Source organism: Oreochromis niloticus, linkage group LG1 (genome assembly GCF_001858045.2).
Source record: "Oreochromis niloticus isolate F11D_XX linkage group LG1, O_niloticus_UMD_NMBU, whole genome shotgun sequence".
Classification (NCBI taxonomy): Eukaryota; Metazoa; Chordata; class Actinopteri; order Cichliformes; family Cichlidae; genus Oreochromis; species Oreochromis niloticus.
This window is the reverse complement of record NC_031965.2, coordinates 36,846,908-36,870,896: the sequence shown is the minus strand read 5'-3', so window position 1 is coordinate 36,870,896 and position 23,989 is coordinate 36,846,908. Positions and strand designations below refer to the sequence as shown.

The following is a 23,989-nucleotide window of genomic DNA, read 5'->3' as shown; positions in this document are numbered from 1 at the left end:
GGTTCACTGGACTACGCTTATAGTGTGATTGCAACTCGAGCTCCACCACAGCCCTCCAATACTTTCTCAATAACAACTACTTATGTTAAAAAAATAAATAAATAAATAAATAAATAGTGAAAGGGACAAAGTGTCAGTACTTTTCCCCAAGCTGTTACTCAGGAAGCACATACACATTTTTTTTCTCATTCCTGGGTAATAAGAGTTTCTGCCTTATTGCCTCAAAGGTCTTTTTAAAGTTTGTTTTTATAACCTGTGATTAATTTGTAATCACGTTTACAAAGGTCATCGTGTTGGTCACAAAGTTTGAAAAGAAATACGAATATTTCCTCTACCTTTGAGACATTAGTAGTCAGGAAAGAAAATGCGCAGGATAAAATCTGTACTGTACTACACAATCCAATAATAACATCTTTAATTATGTCCATGGTAAGGTATAATTAAATTTAAGCATATCTAACAAAGCTGGCAAAAAGTGAAAATTAAAGTGGTGAAAGGGTAAAATCTACAACAGTCTTTTAGTTTTAAATTGCAAAAAAAGAGCTAAAAAATAAGTTTAAAGTTTTCAGACTATTTCTTTATCGTAGTAATTGTGATATAAACCCACTTTGTGATATACAGCAAAAGATTGATATGCATAATATAGTACGACCGAGTGAAATTCAGCTCTCTTCTGCTTCATTTTATCTCAGTAGTCAATAGAAGATTAGTGCCATAGAATCGGTGTGTTCGTGTGCATTCACTCACTGTGACAGAAAGCAAAGATCCCAGTGAGCCAAAATATGGGTCACTCTCACTGCGAGGTAATGAGACTGAAGAGAAGAGCAACGCTCCCTTTACGATGAATATTAATTCTGAAGACACTAACACAAACACTGAGCGCAGGAATTTCTTGGTTGGTTAAGTTGAGGCCGATGGTCCAAAAATCAGTTAATGCTGGAGCTCGTGAGCTAATTCAAAAATAATTACTTAGTGTAATGGTTCATACTTTTCTTTTTATATGAAAGATTCGAAATGACTAAATTTGCCACGGAATAATTTAATATAATGATTTTATATAAAACCCACAAGATAATTCTTGTGTGTTTTTGTTTAATTGCAGTATAAATTGGTACTTAAGTAACCGTGTGTTCATAATCAATATCAGGAAATAAGCGAATATCTTGACTACGTCTATGTGAAATATCTGCATGTATGAAAGTTAGTTCAAATTCTTAAAATTCATGGACTGCAAACTATTATACCTACCATTTGTATATTTAAATAACATACATCTATATATTTGATATAATGCTGCCTCTGTGATCATAGGTCACAGTGACTGTCGTCTTGTGCAAAAGAAAGCTCTTCGTTTTGGATTCTAACATCTGATGTTGTATGACTAATAAAAAATGTCCTCTAGGTTTGCATTTGCAACATTACGAACATCATGAATGGACCCCAAATGCAACAGTTAGGTAGAGAACAGAGAAGCTGTGGCTATCCTTTAATAAAGATCCTCCTTCACTGAGGGCAGGGCTGCAATCTACTCCAGACACTTCTGATGTTCCCTGTTGCTCTGTTCACCGTGAGATACATTCAAAACATGGGAAACAAGTAAGTGAAGCTTAGCTCTAAAATAACATATATGTATGTGTTAATATTTGCAAGATGATTTCCTCACACACAAACTTAGTCACTGAATACTTTTTATTACACCCTGTCATCCCTGTTGGACAACATCTCCCACCTCATGCAGGAGACTGTGACAGCAATGAGCAGCTCCTTCAGTGGGAGACTGCGGCACCCACGGTGTGGGACGGAGAGATTTCGCAGGTCTTTCCTCCCCACTGCTGTCAGACTCCACAACAAAGACTTTAACTGATCAAACACACACATCCACACATGTGCAATAACACTAATGTGCAATAATCTTTTCTGGCATCGTTGTATTTTTACTCAGTTGTATATAGCATTTGTACTCTATTTTTATCTTATTGTATATTTTATTCTACTGTATATAGTATTTTATTTTATTCTAATTTTTACTTCATAACTTTTGCACTGTCCACTTCCTGCTGTGACAAAACAAATTTCCCACGTGTGGGACTAATAAAGGTTATCTTATCTTATCTTATCTTATCTTATCTCATCTTATCTTTATTTTATATGTGCTTTGTTTAAGCAATATTATACATTTTCATTGCAATGTAGATTATATTAAATAATATTTATCTGTGAAACCTGATAACACAAACCCCCACAAACACAAAGCAGATAGCTTCTCTGAATGACATTTCCTTGGACTATAGTAACACTAAAGGAAAGTTGGAGTCGTTTGTGATCAGGATGTGGCCTTCAACATGCACGTTAAACAAATACGCAGCACTGCTTTCTTTCATTAGGACAGTATCACTGAAAGTAGTGAAAAGAACGATACTGAAAAGTGAGTTCATGCATGTATTACTCCTAGGCTGAACTATATTATAAATAATAATTCAGTATTATCAGTTTGTTTTCAGATCTCTCTATAAAGCCTTCAGGTAGCAAAACGCTGCAGCAAGAGTACCGACAGTGACTAGAAAGAGAGTAACATCATTATCTTCCCTTTATTGGCTCCCTGTTGAATCTAGAATTGAACTTAAAATCTTTCACCTCACATACAAGGTCTCCAATAATATGGAGACCTTGTATGTGAGACTGCAGGCTCACTTGTGGTTCCTAGAGCTTCTAATAGTTCTAGACTTGGATTGGAGGGGTCAAAAGTCACCCTAATTTTAACATTAGGCTTAAAACCATTTTGACAAGCTGATAGGGTTTAATCCGTTGACCCTTAACCATCCTCATCACGCTACAGTCACACTAGGGCAAACACTGGTTGGAGACTGTGGTATCATGTTTAACATTTACATGCTTCCACTGGCACAGATTATAAAGAACAACAAAATAAACTATCACAGCTATGCAGATGACACACAAATATATATCACAATGTCACCAGGAGACCGAGGCCCTGTACAGGCTCTTGGTAAATGCATTGAGGAAATTAATGACTGGTTGTGCCACAATTTTCTCCAGCTAAACAAAAATAAAACTGAAGTAATAGTCTTTGGTGCAAAAGAAAAACGATTACAGGTCACCAGAGAACTTCAATCTATACACCTAAAAACCACAAACCAGGCGAGAAATTTGGGTGTAGTGATGGATGCAGACCTAAACTTAGAAAAACACATTAAGACAATAACAAAATCAGCTTACTATCACCTCAAGAATATTTCAAGGATAAAAGATCTGATGTCTCAACAGGACCTGGAAAAACTAGTCCATGCATTCATCTTTAGTAGGCTTGATTACTGTAACAGCATCTTTACAGGTCTACCTAAAAAAAATCAGTCAGACAACTACAGCTCATTCAGAACTCTGCTGCTCGAGTCCTCACTAAGACCAAAAAAGTGGACCACATCAGTCCAGCTCTGAGGTCTTTACACTGGCTGCCTGTCCGTCAGAGGATAGACTTTAAAGTTCTGATGCTGGTCTATAAAGCTCTGAATGGTTTAGGACCGAAATACATCAGTGACCTCCTGACCCAGTATGAACCTTCCAGATCCCTCAGGTCATCTGGATCCGGTCTGTTCTCAGTCCCCAGAGTCAGAACCAGACACGGAGAAGCTGCATTCAGCTTTTATGCTCCTTATATCTGGAACAAACTCCCAGAAAGCCTCAGATCAGCTGAAACACTCAGTTTATTTAAATCCAGGTTGAAGACTTACCTATTCTCAGCTGCATTTGAATAAAACACCAAATCCACACTTAAGTTTAAATTTCAAAACCTACTTTTTAACTACTGATTTTATCTACTGTTCTGATTTTATCTACTGTTTTGATATTTGATTTTATATACTGTTTTGTTTGTTTGTTTGTTTTAATCAAATTTAAATCATGCTTTTTATTTGTTTTTGTTTTTAATGTCTCTGTAAAGCACTTTGAATCACCTTGTTGTTGAATTGTGCTATATAAATAAACTTGCCTTGCCTTGCCTATGACCAAAATTCTTATTGACAGTGTCCAATGGATGTGCAACCTCATTGCCTTTGAAATCCTTGCTTAGAACAGTTTTTCCCAAGAAATGATCAGGTGTACCGTGGAAGATTATCTGGTTCCACCTGATTAGTACTCTAAGTGATCGGCGTGAGTAACGGGCAGAACAATTACATTCTCTTCCACTAGAGGGCAGTACAACTACCTGCTCTAATTAAATGGGTTGCCAACTGCCAGTAAAACAGAAGACAGAGAGGAAATTACATAATAGCCATGCTGTGAGACGACACAGCGCGTAATAGCAATAGATAAATATGTGAAAAAAAAAAGTAGTCCGTCTGACCTGGTCCTGGAGAAAATTCCGACCCAGATGTAGACCCTAGCATGAGTAGTGGTCAGAAGAAGGCAAAAAAGGTATATTGGGGACAAACCGAGCCAATTCCGCTGTACCTGGTCTATGGGGAAAAAATATCAATATGCTTTTTGTGACATTTTTGTTTGTTGTTGTGCCACGTGATTTTTCTAATGTGAAATATGTGCCAGTGTTCCAAAAGGTGAGAAACACTGGCTTAGAAGACGGGGGCCAGTCTGTGACCACCTGCAGTCAGCTTTAGGCTTCAAAATGACTTTGGTGTATCAAGCAATAATTGAGTGATACTGCCAATTACATGCAACCTGTTTGTGATAATGCAGCGATTAACGGTGTAAACTCGTCCAAAGCTGCAAATCTGTTGCCATCTATGAAAAGAAACTCCCAAAAGAAGTTGCTGCAAAACGTCAAAATTGCATAGACCGCAATCTTGCTTTTATACAACAATGTAACCAGAACAGAACCAGTTGGAAACCAAAAGAACTGATCCCCTACCCACCTATTGCGATTATCAAGACACATTGCAGATGAGTTGTGCTCATCGGTGCAGATCTTCCCACTGTCACCAAGTGCTGCTCATAGGGCTCATTTTGATTTCTGGGGTTTTCTCTTTAATATTGGATGACCCTTACCTCACAGTATAAAGTGGCTTGAGGCTACTGTTGTAAATTCAATTGAAATTCATACACGTAAAATTGTTAGAGCACAATCTAGTGGCTCAAAAAACTCTGAAAACAGGAACTTTATCAGTAATCAGAGGGACTAAAGTCGTTTAAAGAAGAGAGCGTAATATGTTTTGTAATATCTTTTACTAAGCATACTGTTGGATGTGAAGCCATACACAAACAGAAAGGGCTCCTCACAATGTAACAGTGTATCCAAACAAGAGTAACACATACTAATTTCTTCCTCTGATTAAAAGCAATCAAAACTATTACAGTGAAAAATATAATCTTAGCAGGCAGTAAATGGTTATGTTTCCACCAAGAACTCAGCAGGGTTTCCAATGTTTCACTGCTCTGCACTCAGGAATAAATGCACTATTTATGGTAGATAAACGATGTGCACTCGCTCCCCATGTGGCTGTGCTGATGGAGCAGTGTGATATTTAGGAGGGAGTGTGGGAATGGATGAATAGAAAGGATAGGCAGATGGAGATCAGAGGAGATTTAAACGGCTGCCATGGTATGGATAATCATCATCATTTAAGACAGATGTTTGATCAATACGTGTGGTATGAGTGAGGGGCAAAAGACAGGAAACGGCACGAGTAAAGAACTGGGAAGGTGCTGTTTGACAGTCAGTAGCAGGTTATGGAGTGATAAATCCAAATTTAAAATGTTTTTGGTTCAAACCATCGTCAGTACGTGGAAGTCGGGGGACAGGTACAACGGTGAACATCTATACTCGTTTGTAAAACATGGTGGAAAATGCATACAGAGAAATTAGATTTTGATCCACCATGTACAGTAATAACATCTGGAAAGCATCTGATTGGCAACGGCTTTATTTTTTAGCATGACAATGATGCCAAACACAGTCCTGGACTGACCTCCCAGAGCCTGGAGCTCAACACTACTGAAGCAGTGTGTGATCACCCACAGAAGCCTTTTGAAGGCTGGAGAACGATTCCTAAAGACTACTTAAGAGACTACAATAACGCTTTTGTAAGAGAATTCAGGCTGTTTTTGTCTGATTTTACTTTATATGCTGTATTTCGTGTATGTTTCCAAGTGTTTTAATCAGCTGCTGCACCTCTTTCCCATTTTCCTAGCAAATAATTATTATTATTCAAATTATTCAATAATAATAATTTGCAGTGTTTGCACACAAACCAATTATTCTAAACAAGTGTCAGAAGTCAGACGTCCTCTGTATATACTGGTAAGCCACTACAGGCCTGGCCAAGGTTTAATATGTTTCATCGATGATTAAGATTAGTGTAGTGTAATGATGTGACTGTTTTCATTTTATAAACTGATGGATGGAAAGCATTAATTAAAAAGAAGACATGCATACAAACAACAACAACAAGTGAACATCTGGCTATTAACGGCTGAAAAAATACTGTTGAGAAACCAAAAACAGTAAAGTAAAGACATACATCTGTTCCTGGTTGTTTCCAATGTCTTTTTTCTGCCCTGAAAGGAAATGTTGTTTGGAAACAGGAGATGTACACCTGTGATGATTTCCCTCTCACTGCCTTAGGTGGTGGCCCCCAAGAAGTCAAAGGTAAAAAACAAAAAGTTATTTACTTTGTTTACTCCTGTCGCATCTGTGTGGTTGACCAAAGCATCGCGCTGAAAGCTGTGTGCCTCCCTTAATTTATTCATTCACGTTTGGTGACTTGTCTGGCTCATTAGATCTTGAATTCACACAAGTCATCATGAAAAATGAACATAAATGTCTATTTAAATATTTAGTCTGATTCTACGCGAGTTGTCCCTACAGTGTACAAACTCAGGTGACAGCTTTGTATAAAATGCAAATAGATTCATTGTTCTACCAAACTTCACTGGGCATCTAAGGAGCTTGGAGAGAAAAGCGTCTGTACTTCTTTAAGTTTCTTAAAGACGTTTCACTTCTCATCTAAGAAGCTTCTTCAGTTCTAAGAGCAATTGGTGGAGAGGCCCAGATTTTAAGCCCTATGGGAGGGTCTCCAAGAGGGTCATGGACCTCCTATTGTTCCTCTACCTAATCACATGAGCCAAGGTGTGAAAACGGGTGTGGGTCACAATCAGCCAAGGTTTCGGGTGAACCCACTGTGAAACCTAGCCCCCTATCATGTGATTTACTGAGGTCAAATGGCCCAGGTTGTGAGTGAGCGTTAAGGCATCTGGGAAGGAAACTGGATTGTAAGCCACCGCCTCTGTTCAAAGATGGTCGTTCACAGTGGACATAGATGGCTTCTTTCACTCCTCTTTCAAAGTTTTTTTTGGTCATGACTCTCCACAAATTGCTCTTAGAACTGAAGAAGCTTCTTGGATGAGAGATGAAACATCTTCAAGAAACTTAAAGAAGTCCAGACGCTTTTCTTTCCAAGCTCTTTAGACTACGATGACATGGATGACCTGGAGAACCTTCACAGACATTTCACTGGGAATGTTCAAAAACGCTAAAAACATATTAAACGAGTACTCACTACTTTCAGTGGACAAGAGACCTGCTAATAAAATATCGGTTCACTGTGAATTCACACATGGCTACAGAAACAAATTATGTTAACTGTTACTTTTGGTGCTTTTACCTCTTTTCAAAAAGTGTCTGTTGCATAGGTATCATTATAGCAAGAGAAAGTGCATATTATAAGAGCAGTGGGTGGATAAAGAAAACGCCTGCAGTTGCTACAGGATAAAGAGTAGAGCAGAATCTGAAACTGTACATGAAGTGAGAATGTAAAATAAAATTGCTTTCCACACAACAAAGCCAAACCCAACTCACAACCTGCTACGAAAAATTCTGAAAGTGAGGAAAAGTGATGACTCCATCTTCCTGCACTCACCTCCAGTCGTAAGTATTCACTTTGCTCCTTTGAGATCAGACTGAAAAGGACACTGCTGTGTTTACGGGTTCGAACCAGGACTTGGATCCATGTCCTCCGGGCAGGCAGCGGGGACGCCAACTGGTAACGCACGTGACTGTGGCCATCAAAGGAGTACTCTGGGACCTCTGGTGTTGGTGGATACAAACACATAACCACACAGAGTGGTCAGCCACATAGTGCTAAACAGGATTTCAAGTGCAAAACATAATTCTTAAACAGTTTGGATGCTGCTTTCCTCCACAGTGAAGACACCACAAGTCACTTCAGTTAAATTGGTTTTAAAAAGTCTGGTTCTGGGGACAGAAAGAATATGTTAAATGCACAAGACAGAATATGCATGTTTGGTCTAGCTTGGGTTCTTCTGTCTAAGAGTTTGACGTTTTCACAGAAGTGGATTTTGTGCATGCCTCTCAGAATAAACCAAGCACACCTAAAACTCTCAAAGCCATTCTTCCATCTCACGGCGTACGCAAGTGAAATTTTCTTCTATTGCTTTCACACCTCTTCCTTTTCTTTGTCTCCTTCCCTTGTAACTTTGACAAAGTCGAGTGGTTCATGAGATCTCACTTGAAGGCAATGTCAAATCAATTTTTAGGGGGGTTTTCTTCTAGGCATGGAATATGCAGCTGATCAGCCATGTCCTCTTGAAACTCCCAAAACTCCATCTCAAATTTTACTTTGCCTCTCAAGGCCACAGGCTGTTTATATAAAAACATAACAACACCATCAATTTTACACCAACAGTCTCACGTTATTCATAGATGGCTTGTCAAATACACAAAATACTTTGAAGTAGAAGTGTGGGTATTTGTTTTCCTTTCCTCTTTTTTCTTTTCCATGTAGACTCCAACAGGGTAAAGGGCAAATATTTAAATTAAAGAGTGAAAAAATAAATAGTGAATTTTGCAAGTTTTTGTTTTACAAGATGAGAGTGACTCACTGTCATTTGTTCAGTTCGGTTAATACTGCATCGCATTGCAGTTTTATTCCAAAAAAAAAAAAGAGACTTCCTTGTAATTTTCTTAGTTTGCAAAGCAATCCAGAGGGTAAATTGGAACTGGGCTGCATGTTAAACACAGATGGTTTAATCTGTTAAGGACTGGGGGCTATTTGTCATATAAGACATAAGAGGAAAAGAGAACCATTTGTACAGACTGCACACCAAATCTTGACCTGTTACGATTTCAGATTCTACATTCGAGTCGCGTCTGAGTCTCACTGTGAAATAGGAGGCAGAAACCAAACAAGACCGTAAAGCCTGGACTAGTGTGCTGCGATCAGCAGAAAGCATGACTTGAGGTGTCCTCCTCAACTCCAAGGATGTGTGCGAGAGGCCACGTAGGACCAGAGCCATTAAAGAGCCAATCTCAGTCCAATAAAAGTCTGCAATAAGCCAATTGTCTCCACAACCACACGGCCAGCACAGAGAGGCTCAGAAGAAGCCATCTTCTTTAGGCCATAAGGAACACTGCCAAGGGGCAGGGTAGGTTGCTTGGTGAGTAAAACAAAAATTACACTGCAGTGTACTTCTGAGATTGGAAACTGATGGAGTGCCGTCAGTGTCTTCTTGACTCATCCTTGCCTGCATTTATATATCTGTGATACACTTGGAGCATTGTCATGGCTAGTTGGCGATGTCCAGGATGTCGCTTCACAAAGCTTCTTACACTCCATTATTCATTTTGTTTACTTTAAACCCTAAAAGTCAAGGCAGCTCATCCTAATTTTTATGGAAGAATTCATAGATGCTGCCAATGAGTGAAAGCAGGTCTGGTAGTCTCAGGATCTCGTCTCTACTTTTTGCAGATGTTGTGACCCTGCTGGGTTTATTCAGTAGTGACCTCCAGCTCAGCCTGGGACCATTTGCTGTGCTGAGTGTAGTTGGACTGAGAATCAGCAACTACACGTGTGAGGCTTTGGTTCTCCGACAGAAAAGGGTTAATTGCCTACTTCAGGTTAAGGATTAGTTGACGCATTAAGTGGAGGAGTTCAAGTATATCAGGGACTTGCTCACAAGTGAGAGTGGAGTAAAGCAGAGCAGGTGATTAACAGATGCATTGGCACGCTGTTCATTGCGGTGAAGAGAAAGCTGAGCGTGAAGCTAAAGCTGTCGATTTACTTGTTGACTTGCTTTCTGACCCTCACCTAAAGCCACGGGCTGCTGGGAGTGACTGAAAGAATAAGAACAACATACAAGGGAGCAGACATAACCTCATTCTGATAGGTGTCTGGGTTCAACCGTAAAATTACGGTCAAGAGCTCAGTCATTCAGGAGGTGATATGAGGATCTCCCCAGGATGCCTCTTGGATTACAGATGTGTTTCAGGCGAGTCAAACTTAAAGAGACCCGCAGGACATGTTGGAGAGAGACTATGTTTCTCAGCTGGTCTTATGTCCCTGTTAAATAGAGTTGTTCCTTCCCACTGTCTCAAATGCTTGCTAAAAGGGGGTCACTTGATAGCTGGAGTCTCTTTTTGCTATTTTAGGCCCTTTACCTTACAATATAAAGTATCTTCAGGAGACTGTTGTGATTTGGTGCTATGCACATAAAACTAAAATGAACTGAATGCCACTATTTTAAAACATTAACTTCTGGCATTTCCGGGAGAATAAAGTTGGGTTATTTTCCACAGTTGCGCTTTCACACATGCAACACGCAGCAGGAAATAGTCCGCTTTCACATGTGTTCAGACATCTAGAAATGTGATGTGTCGTGGAGCTGCCAGGATACAGCATGTGGTAGGTGCCACACATCATGCCCACTTGTTAGTGCTAATTGCACAGCACACGCACAGGCACAAACTTACATTAACACAAACTTTGTATACGGGAATTGGCAGGTTAAAGATCAGAAAACGTCTAGGCTGGACGTATTTGTTCACATATCCAGCTCCCCTGGATAGCTGCTTGTGTGAAAACAGCTTAACTGAAGCGCTCCATGTTTGTAGTTGCATCCTCAGCTAATTTATTAAATGCTTTGGTTCTCCCTCAGCTGCTGTGTCTGTTGCCATAGTTGTTGTGGCCTTGGAGCCACACAGCCTTTATTCTGTTTTACAGTCTAGGTTACCCGGTAACAAAACGGGGGGTTCTCGTCAACAATATTTATGGGAATGTTCACCGTAAATTTTCTGACAGCCACGTTTACTATAGCCTTGAAGACCAAAACATTACACTGAAAATAAAGCTGCTCAGGATCCCTTGAAGCTGTTGGAGGAAACAGCCTGTAACATGTGACACAGCTGAAGTGATAAGCTGGGAAGGACATGTGCATTTTAGCATTTAGAACAATTCTGTGATAGCACAAACTCCTTGTCCGACAATGACCAAATATGTGTTCGTTTCACATACTGTAATCTGACATAGTCAACAAGGAGTAAATGACCTTTGAGGCCACATGGATGATTTTCTTTTCTTTTTAATATTACAGTCAAGAACAAAATTTTATTGCATAATGTAAAACAAAAATAATAAAAAAATTGGCATACCTTCTTCACACTGGTGTCCTGTGTATCCGGGTATACACTGGCAGCTGAAGGAGCCCCACTCACCGTGACAGCGACCCCGGTGGCCACAGGATGGATAGCCCATGTTGACACAGCTGCTATCTGTGGTCAGGCAGCCTGGAGAGCTGGACTGCGAGTCGGCCGGGGAGCCCAAATCATACAGCTGAATGGAAGAGATACAGGGGAGGAGATGGAAGGATTAGTAAATTTAGAGAAGATGAGGAGAAAGGTAAAGTTGAAGAAAGGAGACACTGGATATGAAGTGAAATTGGAAAAATATAAACAAAGAAAAACAACAAGAAAGCAAGAAGGAAAAGGAGGTGGAAATAGGAGGGAAGAAAAAGTGGAAAAGTTGAGATGCGAGGACGGCAATAGGGAGAGGTGCCAAGAAGTAAGTAGCTTACATAGAGGAGGCAAAAAGGCAAAGTGACAGCAGAGAAAAGGGGATTAGGGAAGGCACGGGACAGACGTATAAGGGGGTCAGCAGCCAGAGGGAGAGTCGGAACATTCGAAAGAGTTAAGTAAAGTCAAAGAGAATGAAAATGAATCGATTGGGGAAGAAAACTCTAAATTATACTGAAAGGCATAAACTCAGGCCTTCTCTTTCTTTAAATTGTCATCTCTCTGTCTCTCAGAGTCTCTCATCATCACACTGATGAAACCAAACTCTTGACCAGAGAAACAGCATGACCACCTACAGGAAGAGCTGAAAGGACAGAGGAACCCTGAACACCTACAATCGGATGTCATAAAATCCATTAATATGTTCAGTCACCTCCCTGCCAGGACCAAACTTTATGAGTTGTGTTTGTGCCACAGAGAGGATGCAGGAATGTGAAAGATTGTAAAGTGAAATGAATCATGCCATCAGGGAGCTGCTGATTGGTTCTGACCTCCAGCAAAGAGGGCTCTTATTGGTTGTTGACCTTTAAATGCTACAGCTCCACAATTTTCTGGGGTTGAGCTGATCATGTTGATCATATTGGCGTGTCTGCGATTGATTCGACTGAGCATCGGTGTCACTCCAGTATGTGTGCATGCGTGCGTCTCTGAGCACAGCACTGGCTGATACATGAGCTGAACTCAAAAATACAGCTGCTTCTGCATGAATAACAAATTGTGGCTTGAGCTGAGAACAGTGTCACACCCCCACAAAGAGACGCAGCAGGATGCCATATTTGCCACGATTAATTTCAGGTGTTGGGTATAAAAATGTCTCAACCCACACAAAGTGAAAATAAATTCTAAACGAAAAAGCATGCAGCTGTAATGTTCACTGCAAAGAGTGAAGTTTCACCCAAAATGTCTGAACCTTGCAGCACTTCAGTCACATCTTGGAGGAAGTGATAATGAAGATGACTGAGAATGACACGCAGAGGTCAAGCATAATGTCACCTAAACAGCATGAAATGAGTCTTTATAAGTAATAGTGAATTCAAATTTACAACATGTGGTAAGGCGATGCAGTATGGTCCACCCTAAGTGTCGTTTAATATCGTTAAAAATTCTTTATTTTTCATCAGTTTGCCATCCACATGTAGTTGTTGGTTTTATTTCACTCCCTCACTTGTCTGAAAGAAGGTATTTTAGCTTCTTTAAATTGCTCCCAGTGTCCATGCCTGCCAAAAGCAAAATGCTATGCAATACAAGGCAACATCTAGACTATGATTTCCTAAAAACACACAGAACTTTTTTTGCTGAATATATATTCTGGTGAAATGAGAAAACATCATTTGTCCACAGTGTTCTGTAACTTCTGTTATGAGGTAAACTTTTTGCTGAGAAACTCTGTAAATCAAGTTTCGAATCATAGCTAGTAGCACTCAAAAAGCTATTAGTCAGTGTGCTGTAACTGCACACCTCCCTACTTAACAATGTAGTGACAGATATGTCAAAAGCACAGAAAACCTTAAAGCTGTAATGCTACTCTGAGAGCTGAAGGGAGAAAGGAAAGCAGAATAATGATAAGACGAGGATGGAGAAAGTGGAAAACGGACAAAGGTGAGTGACAGCAGGGGTAAGAGAGGCAGAGAGGTAGCTCCAGAATAGAAGCATATTAAAAGGAAATCATTTCCTGTCTTTTTACCTGGACACAACCTCACTATTACCACCGGGTTTACTCCAGTCTCATTTATTCATTTCATTCAGTCACCTTTTCCTGTTCAGGTTACATGTAACCATGCATCACACTTCACTAGTGTTAATTAAGACAACATGGTATGCAGTGTGAATTTAGTCAATGGAAACTGCAATGAGAATTTTTTCACACGTTTTTCAAGCCAAAAAACTTATAAATTTTTATCTTTGTACTGGTAGATTTTCATACTAAAACTATCATAAAAAATGTTCATGACATGAGAATGAACCATGTTTGCTTTGTTCAGCGGCCTTGTAGATTCTGTGGAAAAACTCAGCAGCTTCTGAATAGTTTTTTCTACCTCCCCAAATTTCTCTACTAGTTTGGTGTCATAAGAAGCTCCTTACTTTCAGTAACACTGTATCTGTTAGCAATGTGATCTGAGAGTTTTATACATATGAACTAAACCTGTGCGCACATTACCGTGTGAAGAAGCAGCAGAAGACAAACATGCAGGCTGTAGCTAACATACATATAGGCAGGTAAGATGATTAGCCAATTCCAGGTTACAGGCTGGTGTTTTTGGAATAAAGAGTTATTTCTGTAAACACATTATTAATTTCTCTAAATAAATAACTTATAAAGGACAATTAGTCTATTGTCCCTGATGCTGGTGCTTCACTTATATTTGTTTCTTAAACTGGAGTGGAGACTGAACAAGATTCTCTACATGTATGACCTGATTTTGAACAACAATGGCTGTTTAGAAACTTTTAATAACCCTAACCCCAATGGTTAGTCTTTGAGAAAGACAATGGATTTATCTGCAGAGCACCGGGACATGGACAACGACTTTCTTTTGGCATACACTATTGTAGACATTGTACACATATTCATACACTACTTTTGCTTCACGCTGGAAGAGAGACATTAAAAAACCTTTTTGGTGTCTTCACTCCTCCTGTGTACAGAGATTCAAACATGCAGCTCTGGTTTTCTGTATGAGCAATTAGCTTTATAGCGAGTTGATAAAGAGGAAAATTGTGAAGTGATCTTACAGCTTTGAGGTACAGACATTACTTTTATTTTTATTTAATGAATGGGCAAGAGCACAATGGTGAAATGCAACTGCATCCAAGATGGAAACAATAATATGCTGCTAACACAACATCAGCTCTTTGTAAGCATCTGCGCAGACAGTATGCTAACACTGAGCTAACACAAGTGATGTTAAAGCTACTAAGACACCAAATTTCAATAGGTAACAAAGGCAGTGGTGAGCAGTCAGGCCTGTAGCGCTGTAGCCTTCATTTCACTGGGGCGATCGCGTTTACTGTCTTTGGGCTGTTTTTCTTAATCCCTGCTTTGTGTTGTTAGTTTTGCATTCGTACATAAAAACGAAAAGTCATGATAAGGTTGCTTTTGTTCACATCGCGCCACGGCAGTGAGCTAGTCTGTGATTCCCACCCGTACTGCCGGTGAGGCGGACATATCAACATCAGCTACCTTTTTACCTCGTCGACAGGCACTCACACCCATGCAGAAACAGATGATGTTGCTATAGCAACAAACATGACACACTGGAACATTTTGCGAGGAAAGGAACAACAACACCAGAGGAAAAGGAAAAAAATAAAAATCATACAATGCCGGAACATGTCCATCAACATTATTAATCATCAGCACGCCTACTGTTGCATGCTTTTGGGGATTTATTATACTCATGTCCGCCCACACACATCATGCAGATTCCTCTCATTAGTACACAGTGTTTGTGCAGCCTCCTGCTACATCCCTGGCTAAGGTAAACCACACTAACTCCAAGCCTTCAGCGCTGCAGAAAGACAGACTTATATCCTTTAATATCGCCGCTCTTGAGATTCAACATCTTAACAGAGCTTTCAAATTGTCTACTGAATGGGTACAAATAAATTGTGTTTATAGAGACAACAGTTCTAAAAGCCACCCCTAGAGGCCTTGTGGCCCCTCACACCTAACCGGAGTGCTGAACGAAAGCATGTTTGAATTGACTGGCCAAGGTTGTTTTTCATTTAAACATAAGTATGCAGAATAATAACTGCTCTTTCCCACAAAACACCTGGGTTATTACTTAGCAACACACAGACACACCTGCATACACAGAAATGCCTTATTAGTGGACTGAAGAGGAGTCCTTAGAACATGAGTGGACCACCAGAAAAAAAGAAGGAAACACACACACACACACACTAAATGATGGAAACTTGTCAGTTCCACAGTTTTATGTGTTTAAAACTTTCTGCATCATGACTGTGTTTTTTAGCAAACAACCAACTGCTATTTAATGCTGGAAACAGAGGATGTGTCTGCAGGATACCGAGAGAGCGACATATGCCTGTAATGAACCCGTTTGTGCTGACACTGACCTCATTAAACGGAACACGTATTGGACTAAAGTGACAGAGAGGTTGTGTAGTAGTTGGCTCATGATATTAGGCTCACATTATTGACTGTTTTTATTGGTTGGCTGGTCGGGCTAATCAATTAACTCAGCGGTCCTAGCGCATTAAATGCTCATGTGTACCCGGCTGAAGGCAAGCCACAAATAATCCACTCTGAGCCAGCTTTCAGTGTTTTCCCTGTCCCCACTACTTTTCACACACACACACACACACACACACACACACACACACACACACACACATTGGAGAGTGACCATAATCCAGACAATGATGAACAGCAGTCTCACAGTAATTCTCTCAACACTGAGCCATATAATATACTCTGTTATGACTAGTGAAATATAATTTCATAAATTATTTAGAATATAATCTTAAACTGTACAAACCAATCTCCATTTTATACCTAGAAATATGATCTCCTCCACGTCCATTATGTGGGGCTTATGTGCATTAAATCTAAGAAAGAAATCCATCATACGCAGTGCTGGCATATTGCGATGGAAGTGGAATCAGCAGGAGAAAAACTATTTTGCTCATCTGCATTTAAAAGCATATCGGGCCTGTCCACATAAATTTCCTGTGATTTTTTTTTTTTTTTAATAAAAGTGTGCATTTAGTCAAAATGTTCCACTCCAACATTTGAATAACTTCCCTGAAATGGTCCAGCAAAAATATGCTACTACCCGTTGTTCACTTCTCTCACTTAATTTGAATTAGTAACTGCAGCAGATTGCAACATGCAGTCAAAACAGAACTGGGTTTTTATTTGATTTTAAAAACACTGTTGGCTTCCAGCAATCATGAAAAAAGATGAAAAGGATAATTGGGATAAATAAATTACTATTTTCCCTTGTTTTTAAAGTGAGTCTTTTCTTTTGTCCGAACGGTAACATCTGACACACACGCCAAAGTGCCACAACTGCAAAGTTGCCCTAATGGCTACTTGAGGCTGCCTCCTTGGCTGCTATAGGTGAATGGCTGATTTAGGGATCACTTATTATTATTATTATTATTATTATTATTATTATTATTATTTTTATTATTATTCTCCTTAATGGAGTCACTGAACTGACTGAGAGCTATCTGACAAATAGCATGGCTTCAGTTTGGCCCTTTGTTAATTAGCAGGTATCTGTCTGTGTGATGCAGTTTGCTAACCGCACTAGCTACATTAGCTAGCTACCATAGCTACCATATTATCTAAATATGGTAACATCTCACATTATTGCATAACCCAGAAACCAATGTGAGACAACAAGTTGCCTATGTCAATCTTTTATGCACACCTTTTCTTTACAGCTTTACCTCCCATTAACCCCAAACTCAATCCAAGTTAGCTTCATCTCCAGGAAAGATGATGAAAGGAGGTCTGCTACCAACAAAATCTATACAGAGAATGTTTAACTGTGGTGGTTATTAACAGATGCTTCTAGTTGTGCTTGGGCGCAACTAAGATGTCGGTTGGTGTTAAGCGTTTAGTTGCTCACCCTGTGACTACCACACAGGCGTCCCAAGGCAAACAAGCCATCTACATCCTGGGGCACCCTTCATACCCTTCAGCACCTGAAGACATGCCATGGTAGAGATGGACTAGCACAGCCCAACAGTTGCACAAGTGAGAGACACTCCACAGTCCAAAAGAGCTCCTTGTCTGCACCACCCTACCCAAGTATCCTATGTCCCCCGTTACCTTCAGATATTAAGACAATATTGCCCAAAATTCTGATTACACTTTTCCACTAGATTGAAAACACATCTAACTGTGGAGGACAGTTTAAATGAAGTCTAGATCATAAATGCCACTATTGAACAGATGCAGAGTGAGAATGTGACATTATCACAAGCAGAGAGTAACAAAGGTAATTTAAAAAAGTGTAATAGGTAACACATAACCTATTTGGAGCAGAAAGTCAAACATCTTCCAAGCAGACCCATTTAATTTCTAATTTTCTGCCATGTGAGTTTTGATTATCAGGGAACCCACATCTCACACAATCTTTGGCAATCCAGTCTGAAAAGCCTGACATTTATGTCTAAATACCAGTTAAAGCAGCCGAGGCTCAGCAGTTTTAGATGGACAGGGGCAAAATTTAGCAGTCACAGCTTTATTTGATTCATAACCAAAAATTGTAGCAAAAAGTGCAATTTTAACCAAAATTTCAGGCTTCAGAAGACTGCGGGTTCACACGAGGCTATCATAAGAGAAGCCTGTGTTCATACAGAAATGATTTGGATTTTGTTGGGGCTGGGCTCAGATTGTCATGGCTGAGTACAGAGTCCTTGACTTTTTAACTCCGGCAGAGCTGGTTACTTGAAAGTCTCGATTTGATGTCAGACTGGGCAGGAGGGGAAAGGTTCATATTCCATTTCACTCTTAAAGTGCATGTGTGTAACATTTGAAATTTCTTTGAGGTTACAGTTAAAAGCATAAAAAACCCATCTCTCACATGGCACAAGGGGACTGTGAATGTCGAAGCCTGTTATTAATCCATTTATCAGCTGGAATGCAGGTGTGAGTTTAACTTTGCTTGCATACTGGTGTGCTAATGGTTGTGTGGTTATGTATGGGTGTGCATGCGTACCATTGTATTATAAAGTGTGTTACCTTGCTGTCCACGATGAGGTTACGGACGCAGCCGGTGAAGTGTTTGTGCTGAAGCTGGGGGTAGATGTATGGGATGTCCTCGTTCACACCGCCGAGCTGAAGCACCTGACTCATGTTCAGGTGTCTAAAACACACAGCGGGACAGAAGCATTCAAAAAGCAAGAAAATAAAAGGAAAAGGATAAAACAGAAAAATATAAGACTGCAATGAGAAAGAGTTTTGAACCTGCTGCTTTAGCACTTAACAGTCTTATTTTAATCAGACGTTTGCAGTTCAAAATAGGAAATCGAACATGTTATCAGCAAACAAAATCTGCTGGTTCATTCTGCTAAGTCACCTAATTAAAATGTGGCGTAAATCTTCTTTTCACTTTTCTGGATGCCTCCTCCTTTTCTTCTTCTGTTTCTTTATGAAAGAGACGTTTCTGCTCTAAAACGACAACACCACCACAGTCTGTGGAAGAATCTCAGAGGATAGACGTTCGTCGTTCAGCAGCAAGAGAATTTTACATCTAAGTTAATGACTTTGCAAAACTTCATGTTGTGTTTAGCTGTAGCCCGTCTAAACACCAGGCAGATGCAGGGGAATGGCGACAATCACTTGTTAAACATAGAACGCTGATAAGAGCACTACATTTACAGCCAAACAGTAAAATTAGTTTTTAATAACATACTTCGATGGTCTATGGGGCTGCAAAACTTTGGACATTTCTTTACATTTGCAGTTCCTTAAATGTTTTGGCCATATAAACAATGGGATGTTATATGTCTGCTTTCATGCCCAAAAGCACTAATCTGTCTTTTTCATGTTAGCATTTTCTTAAATGTAAATGTTGTATATGTGTGCAGCATTTAGTGACACTGAGCCAAATATAGTTTCGAATAATTATGCCGTCATTTTTACAGTTACAATAAAACTTACTAGTTAGACTTTCATACTTTTCATCATAACACAAATATGCTTTTGTTTTTTTAACCACATGTTCTCTATATGAACTCATCAAACACAACACAAACAGTTTCTATTAAATCTGGTGTGAAATTTCTTTTTGGGTTAAAGTCGTTGTTACTTTTCCAAAAATAATTCTGAGGTTTTATAGCAATGAGAGAGCATACAGTCTCGTCCGGCTATACGTTCATTTTACAGCATAATATTTAGTTTTCATTTCAAAATAAATGACCGACGCAGCTCTAACTTTCACCATCCAAGGTGACAAGACATGTTTTGTTTTAAAGAAACTGCAAATATTTACAATTTAGCTTTTTCTTCAGTGGAGATGGTCACCCAGCACTCCATAACAACCAACCAAGCATTCAGTAGTAGAATCAAAGCACCGTGAAAGCAGCAGAATCGAACTTTAAAGGCTACACTTTTTCTTTTTTGCAGTCTTGTTGAAAAATGGGAGCCTGCAAACACATGGGCCAAATTAAAAGCAAACCAAGTCTGAGCCAGTGAGAAAGTCCGTGGTGTGCACGCATCTGTTCAGGTGCTTCTTTTTACCTGTCGGTGTTAGGCGTAACACCCATCACTTCACAGGAAGAGTGGTCTTGAGAGGTCAACCAGCTACCCACCAGTTCCTTCACTGCTGCCCCTGAACATCGATCCAGGGTGAAACGTACTTCCTGCAGAGAAAACAAACCAGGGCATGTTGTACTCAAATAATGCTTCAATAAATCACAAATAAGTCATTTCTCTGAACTGTAACGAGTGTACTTTCTGCTGCCGACGAGTGGTCTTTTAGCATTATCGCCATGATGAGAACGGCATCTGACTCACATTTCTTTCATTAGTGCATGCTGCACTGCTCTGCTGCATGACAACTTAAACATGTGGACTTGCCTTAACAAGAATGCGATTAAGCAGAAGCCACAGCAGCTTATTCCAGTTAACTAGAGTCTTTATTCCATCTGCTGTTTACCTCTCAGTAAACATGGCTCCTTACGGTAGTAATTAGTAAAGTTTTAACCCAAACACACACACTACCCGATGGCTCACATCACAGGAAAAAAAGAATTAAGCATTTAAGAGGGCTGAAAATAATTTTTTGGGAAATCTGGTCCATTGCCTTAACCTTCCAAAAAAGTTGGCGCTGAAATCATTATAATTACTCGGCTGGATAAACAGCCTGTATGTGCCAGCACAGTTTCAGTCATCAGCGTGCTAAAACACAACACCTTTAACGTACTTTTCACACATCCACGATAAAAGCTTTCAGACATACGTCAGGAACACACAGAAAAAATGTCATTATGCTCGGTAATACCAAACAGGAGTATTTCTATTTTCTGTCAGATATTGAAAGTTATAAGAAGAATACTCTGTGATTTGGATAACACTCATTACAGATGATTAACAAACACACCAGGCTATATAAAACAGCATTTATGTGTTGTTTTGTTTCTACGCCTACTGATATCACCTCTGTGTGAAAACAGATGCCAAATATGATGCCTACATCATTCATATTAGTATGATTTTGGCACATTTTTACTCAAATTTACATCATCAATAATAATAATAATAATAATAATAATAATAATTTCATTTTTAAACAGGATTTACATGCAGCAATAAAGTAAGCATGATTAAACATTAATACAAACTCTGTATCAACAGCTAACGCTGCCCATTTTATCTAAATAATTTATTTTAGTTTAATCAAGTCATGTTCCTGTTAGCAGATCATGGTTTTTACTTATTTATCAATGTGATTCCTAATGAAGGACAACGAGACAATGGTTCTTTGCATTTATCATTTTCACAAATGTTACTTAATTTGAAAAAAACAAAACAAAGAAACAAAAACACTGCTCTTGGTTCTTGGCTGCTGAATCACAGAGCAAATCTCCCAACAACAGCACTGTCCTTCCTGCTTTGGATCTCATGCTGTCACACAACCAGGTTGGATAAGCCGCAGCTGACTATTCAGGACAAATGAATAGATTCACATGTGATTTAGAGTAAAACCATTGTGGTGCAGAATAATCCTCGCTGTAATAACAAAAGTCTGAATGCATTCTAGTGTTCACGCGATTCCGAATAATGCTATCGCATTACCCGAAAGTCTCACTGCATGCTTTCATTTGGCTGCTCTCATTCTCAATATTGAACAAATTTCCCTGTGTTTGTAGGTGTAGTGATGGGAAGCTAACCCTGAAGCTGTTTTCCTTTCATTCAAAAGAAATAAAAAAACCCAGGGAACAAAATTGGTGTTTTCTGTGCCAGTGAGGTACCGAATTGAATAGTTTGGCAAAAGCCATAAATGAGACAAATTTTAGTCACACTAGTGAGTAGCGAGAGTGAACGCTCTCTGACGGCGTGTCCTTTCTTATAATATTAACCTGAACTCAAGGCAGCGTAACAAGTGTTTTTGAAGGGCGGTCTGGGGAACATTGCAGGTCTTTGAGTAACGAGCTAAATTAAGCCATTTATAAATTAAGGGTGACATAAGTGTAATTATTCAATTTAAGGTTTTTGAGAGGCCTCTGATGGAGCTGAATATGAAAAGGCTTCACACTGGCAGTGTGTGTAAAAAAATGTGACTCAGTCCTGTGCTTTTACTGAAGTGCTCTAAAGTGGTACTGAAGTGGGATGTTGGGATGAAAGAATGCTGAGATGCAGCCAGTCCAGCTGCTTTTAGGTGCCCAAAGCCTACAGTGACACTGGAGCTCGGAGCTTTCATGCTGGATTATGTCACAGCCTCTAAAAATAGAAGCAGGAACTGTCATTGATATACGATAGGGGAATAATATGCGGAATAATCTTAACGACATAAAGATTTAGTCCAATTTCACACTAATTCAATTAACTTGCAATTATTTGGGGCAGAAAATGTTGCAAGAGGGCTACTGCAATCATCTGTCTGCAATTATCCTCCTTTGTACTCTACACTGCAGACAGTTTTATAATACTTAATCACCGACGTCTTCCCCATTTAGATTCCTGGAAAATAACTATATTAAAAAGGTTTGCGTGGAGCCGAATGGGCGATGCTTAAAGTCTAGGACATATACTAAATATATAACCTCATCTCTGACATCATACATGCAAATCAGCAGCTTTATCAAATATACCAGAAAGAACATTCAGTTCAAAAGTTTGACATGCTGTTAATTTTTTGGCACAAAGACTGTAAATAAAAAAGAGACATGGCCTATAAAACAGAGTGAACTCCCATGTTAGAGCTTCAGTGTCAATATTTTTGGTCTCTCCCTCTTGATGAGATATGGGGATGCTCTTTTGTTATGCATTTTATTTTAAATGGGGGCATAATTTAGCCAATGAGCACTAATGCTCTATAAAATAAAACTAAACTAGCAAATGAGACCATAAATGTATAAGTGTTTACTGAGGTTACTATTCAGGTGAGCCAGAGAGTCACCTTCTTATAGACTCTGGCACAATCAGACATCTTCTCATAGCTGGACCCTCCCCTTCCTGCTGGCCATGTAGTCTTAATTTTGCACTGTCAAACAATTAATAATAGTTCCAACTTGAATGGCACTTTTCATCTGCATTTATATGTTAACAAATTCACAAGTATTCCCAAGAAATTGCCAATTTGAATCTTCTAAATACAAGGAAATTTTGAAGGAATATTTGAGGACTATTCTGGGCTTTTATCTGATGTTTGGGGTAAATTCAAATAGGTGCATCACACATTTTGTGAGCAGACAAGCAGGGTGTTCATATAAAACTGCTAACTATCTTGTGGTAAGTTTTAAAAAATGACCGCACTACTGTACTTTTATCCAAGATTAATAACACACTGCATGCATTTATAAGTATATACAAAGAAAAGCAGCCAGTATATTTCAACCTACATTGGGTTGATTCATCACAGCACGCGGGCCAAAGACCCGGAATCACTCTGGTGCTAATGTTGCCTAAATAAATGAACTTGTTATCATTAGACTTGTTATCTGCACAACTAAAGGAGCAGCTTACTTACTGCATCATATTCCCTAATGCAAAGACAGTGACATTTATACGTGACTGCATGAGGTGAATGTAATGTATGGTAAAGGTAAGAACAAATTATATACAAGACAGAAAAATCCATGTTTACAAATTCATGTGTTTTGAATACATGAAAATATTAGATGTGCCTTTAAAAGTAAAAAATCCAAAACAATCTCATTAAAACTGGATAAAAAATATATTTTTTCAGTGCGATGTGAATTTATTTGAACTTATTTGCTAAATAGATGATGGCTGCTGTTAAATGGAGAGAGCGACCCACCTTGCTGTTGCTGCGGACATCCAGCCGATGCCACCGCCTGTCTGCCACGTTCACGTTGCCTGGCAACTGTAGCACCACTGTGCCCGAGCCATGGTTGATTTTCAAGGTGGGGGTCCCATCTATTAGCTCTAGATAGAGAAAGAAAACGAGAGGGAGGATAGGTGAGGGGTGAGTTGAGAAATGAGTTTTC

The 23,989-nt window shown here is 39.3% G+C and overlaps 1 protein-coding gene across 1 annotated transcript in view; it reads right to left on the bottom strand.

The window, feature by feature from the left end:
- LOC102078972 (neural-cadherin) overlaps positions 1-23,989 on the bottom strand; it is a 317,842-nt gene that overhangs the window by 56,900 nt on the left and 236,953 nt on the right. The window contains exons 28-32 of the mRNA XM_019361161.2: positions 23,800-23,927; positions 20,058-20,179; positions 18,558-18,681; positions 11,417-11,597; positions 7,890-8,056 (exon numbers count right to left, since the gene is read on the bottom strand). Of these exons, the coding sequence (XP_019216706.1) occupies positions 7,890-8,056; positions 11,417-11,597; positions 18,558-18,681; positions 20,058-20,179; positions 23,800-23,927 (722 nt within the window). The remainder of the gene's footprint in view (positions 1-7,889; positions 8,057-11,416; positions 11,598-18,557; positions 18,682-20,057; positions 20,180-23,799; positions 23,928-23,989) is intronic.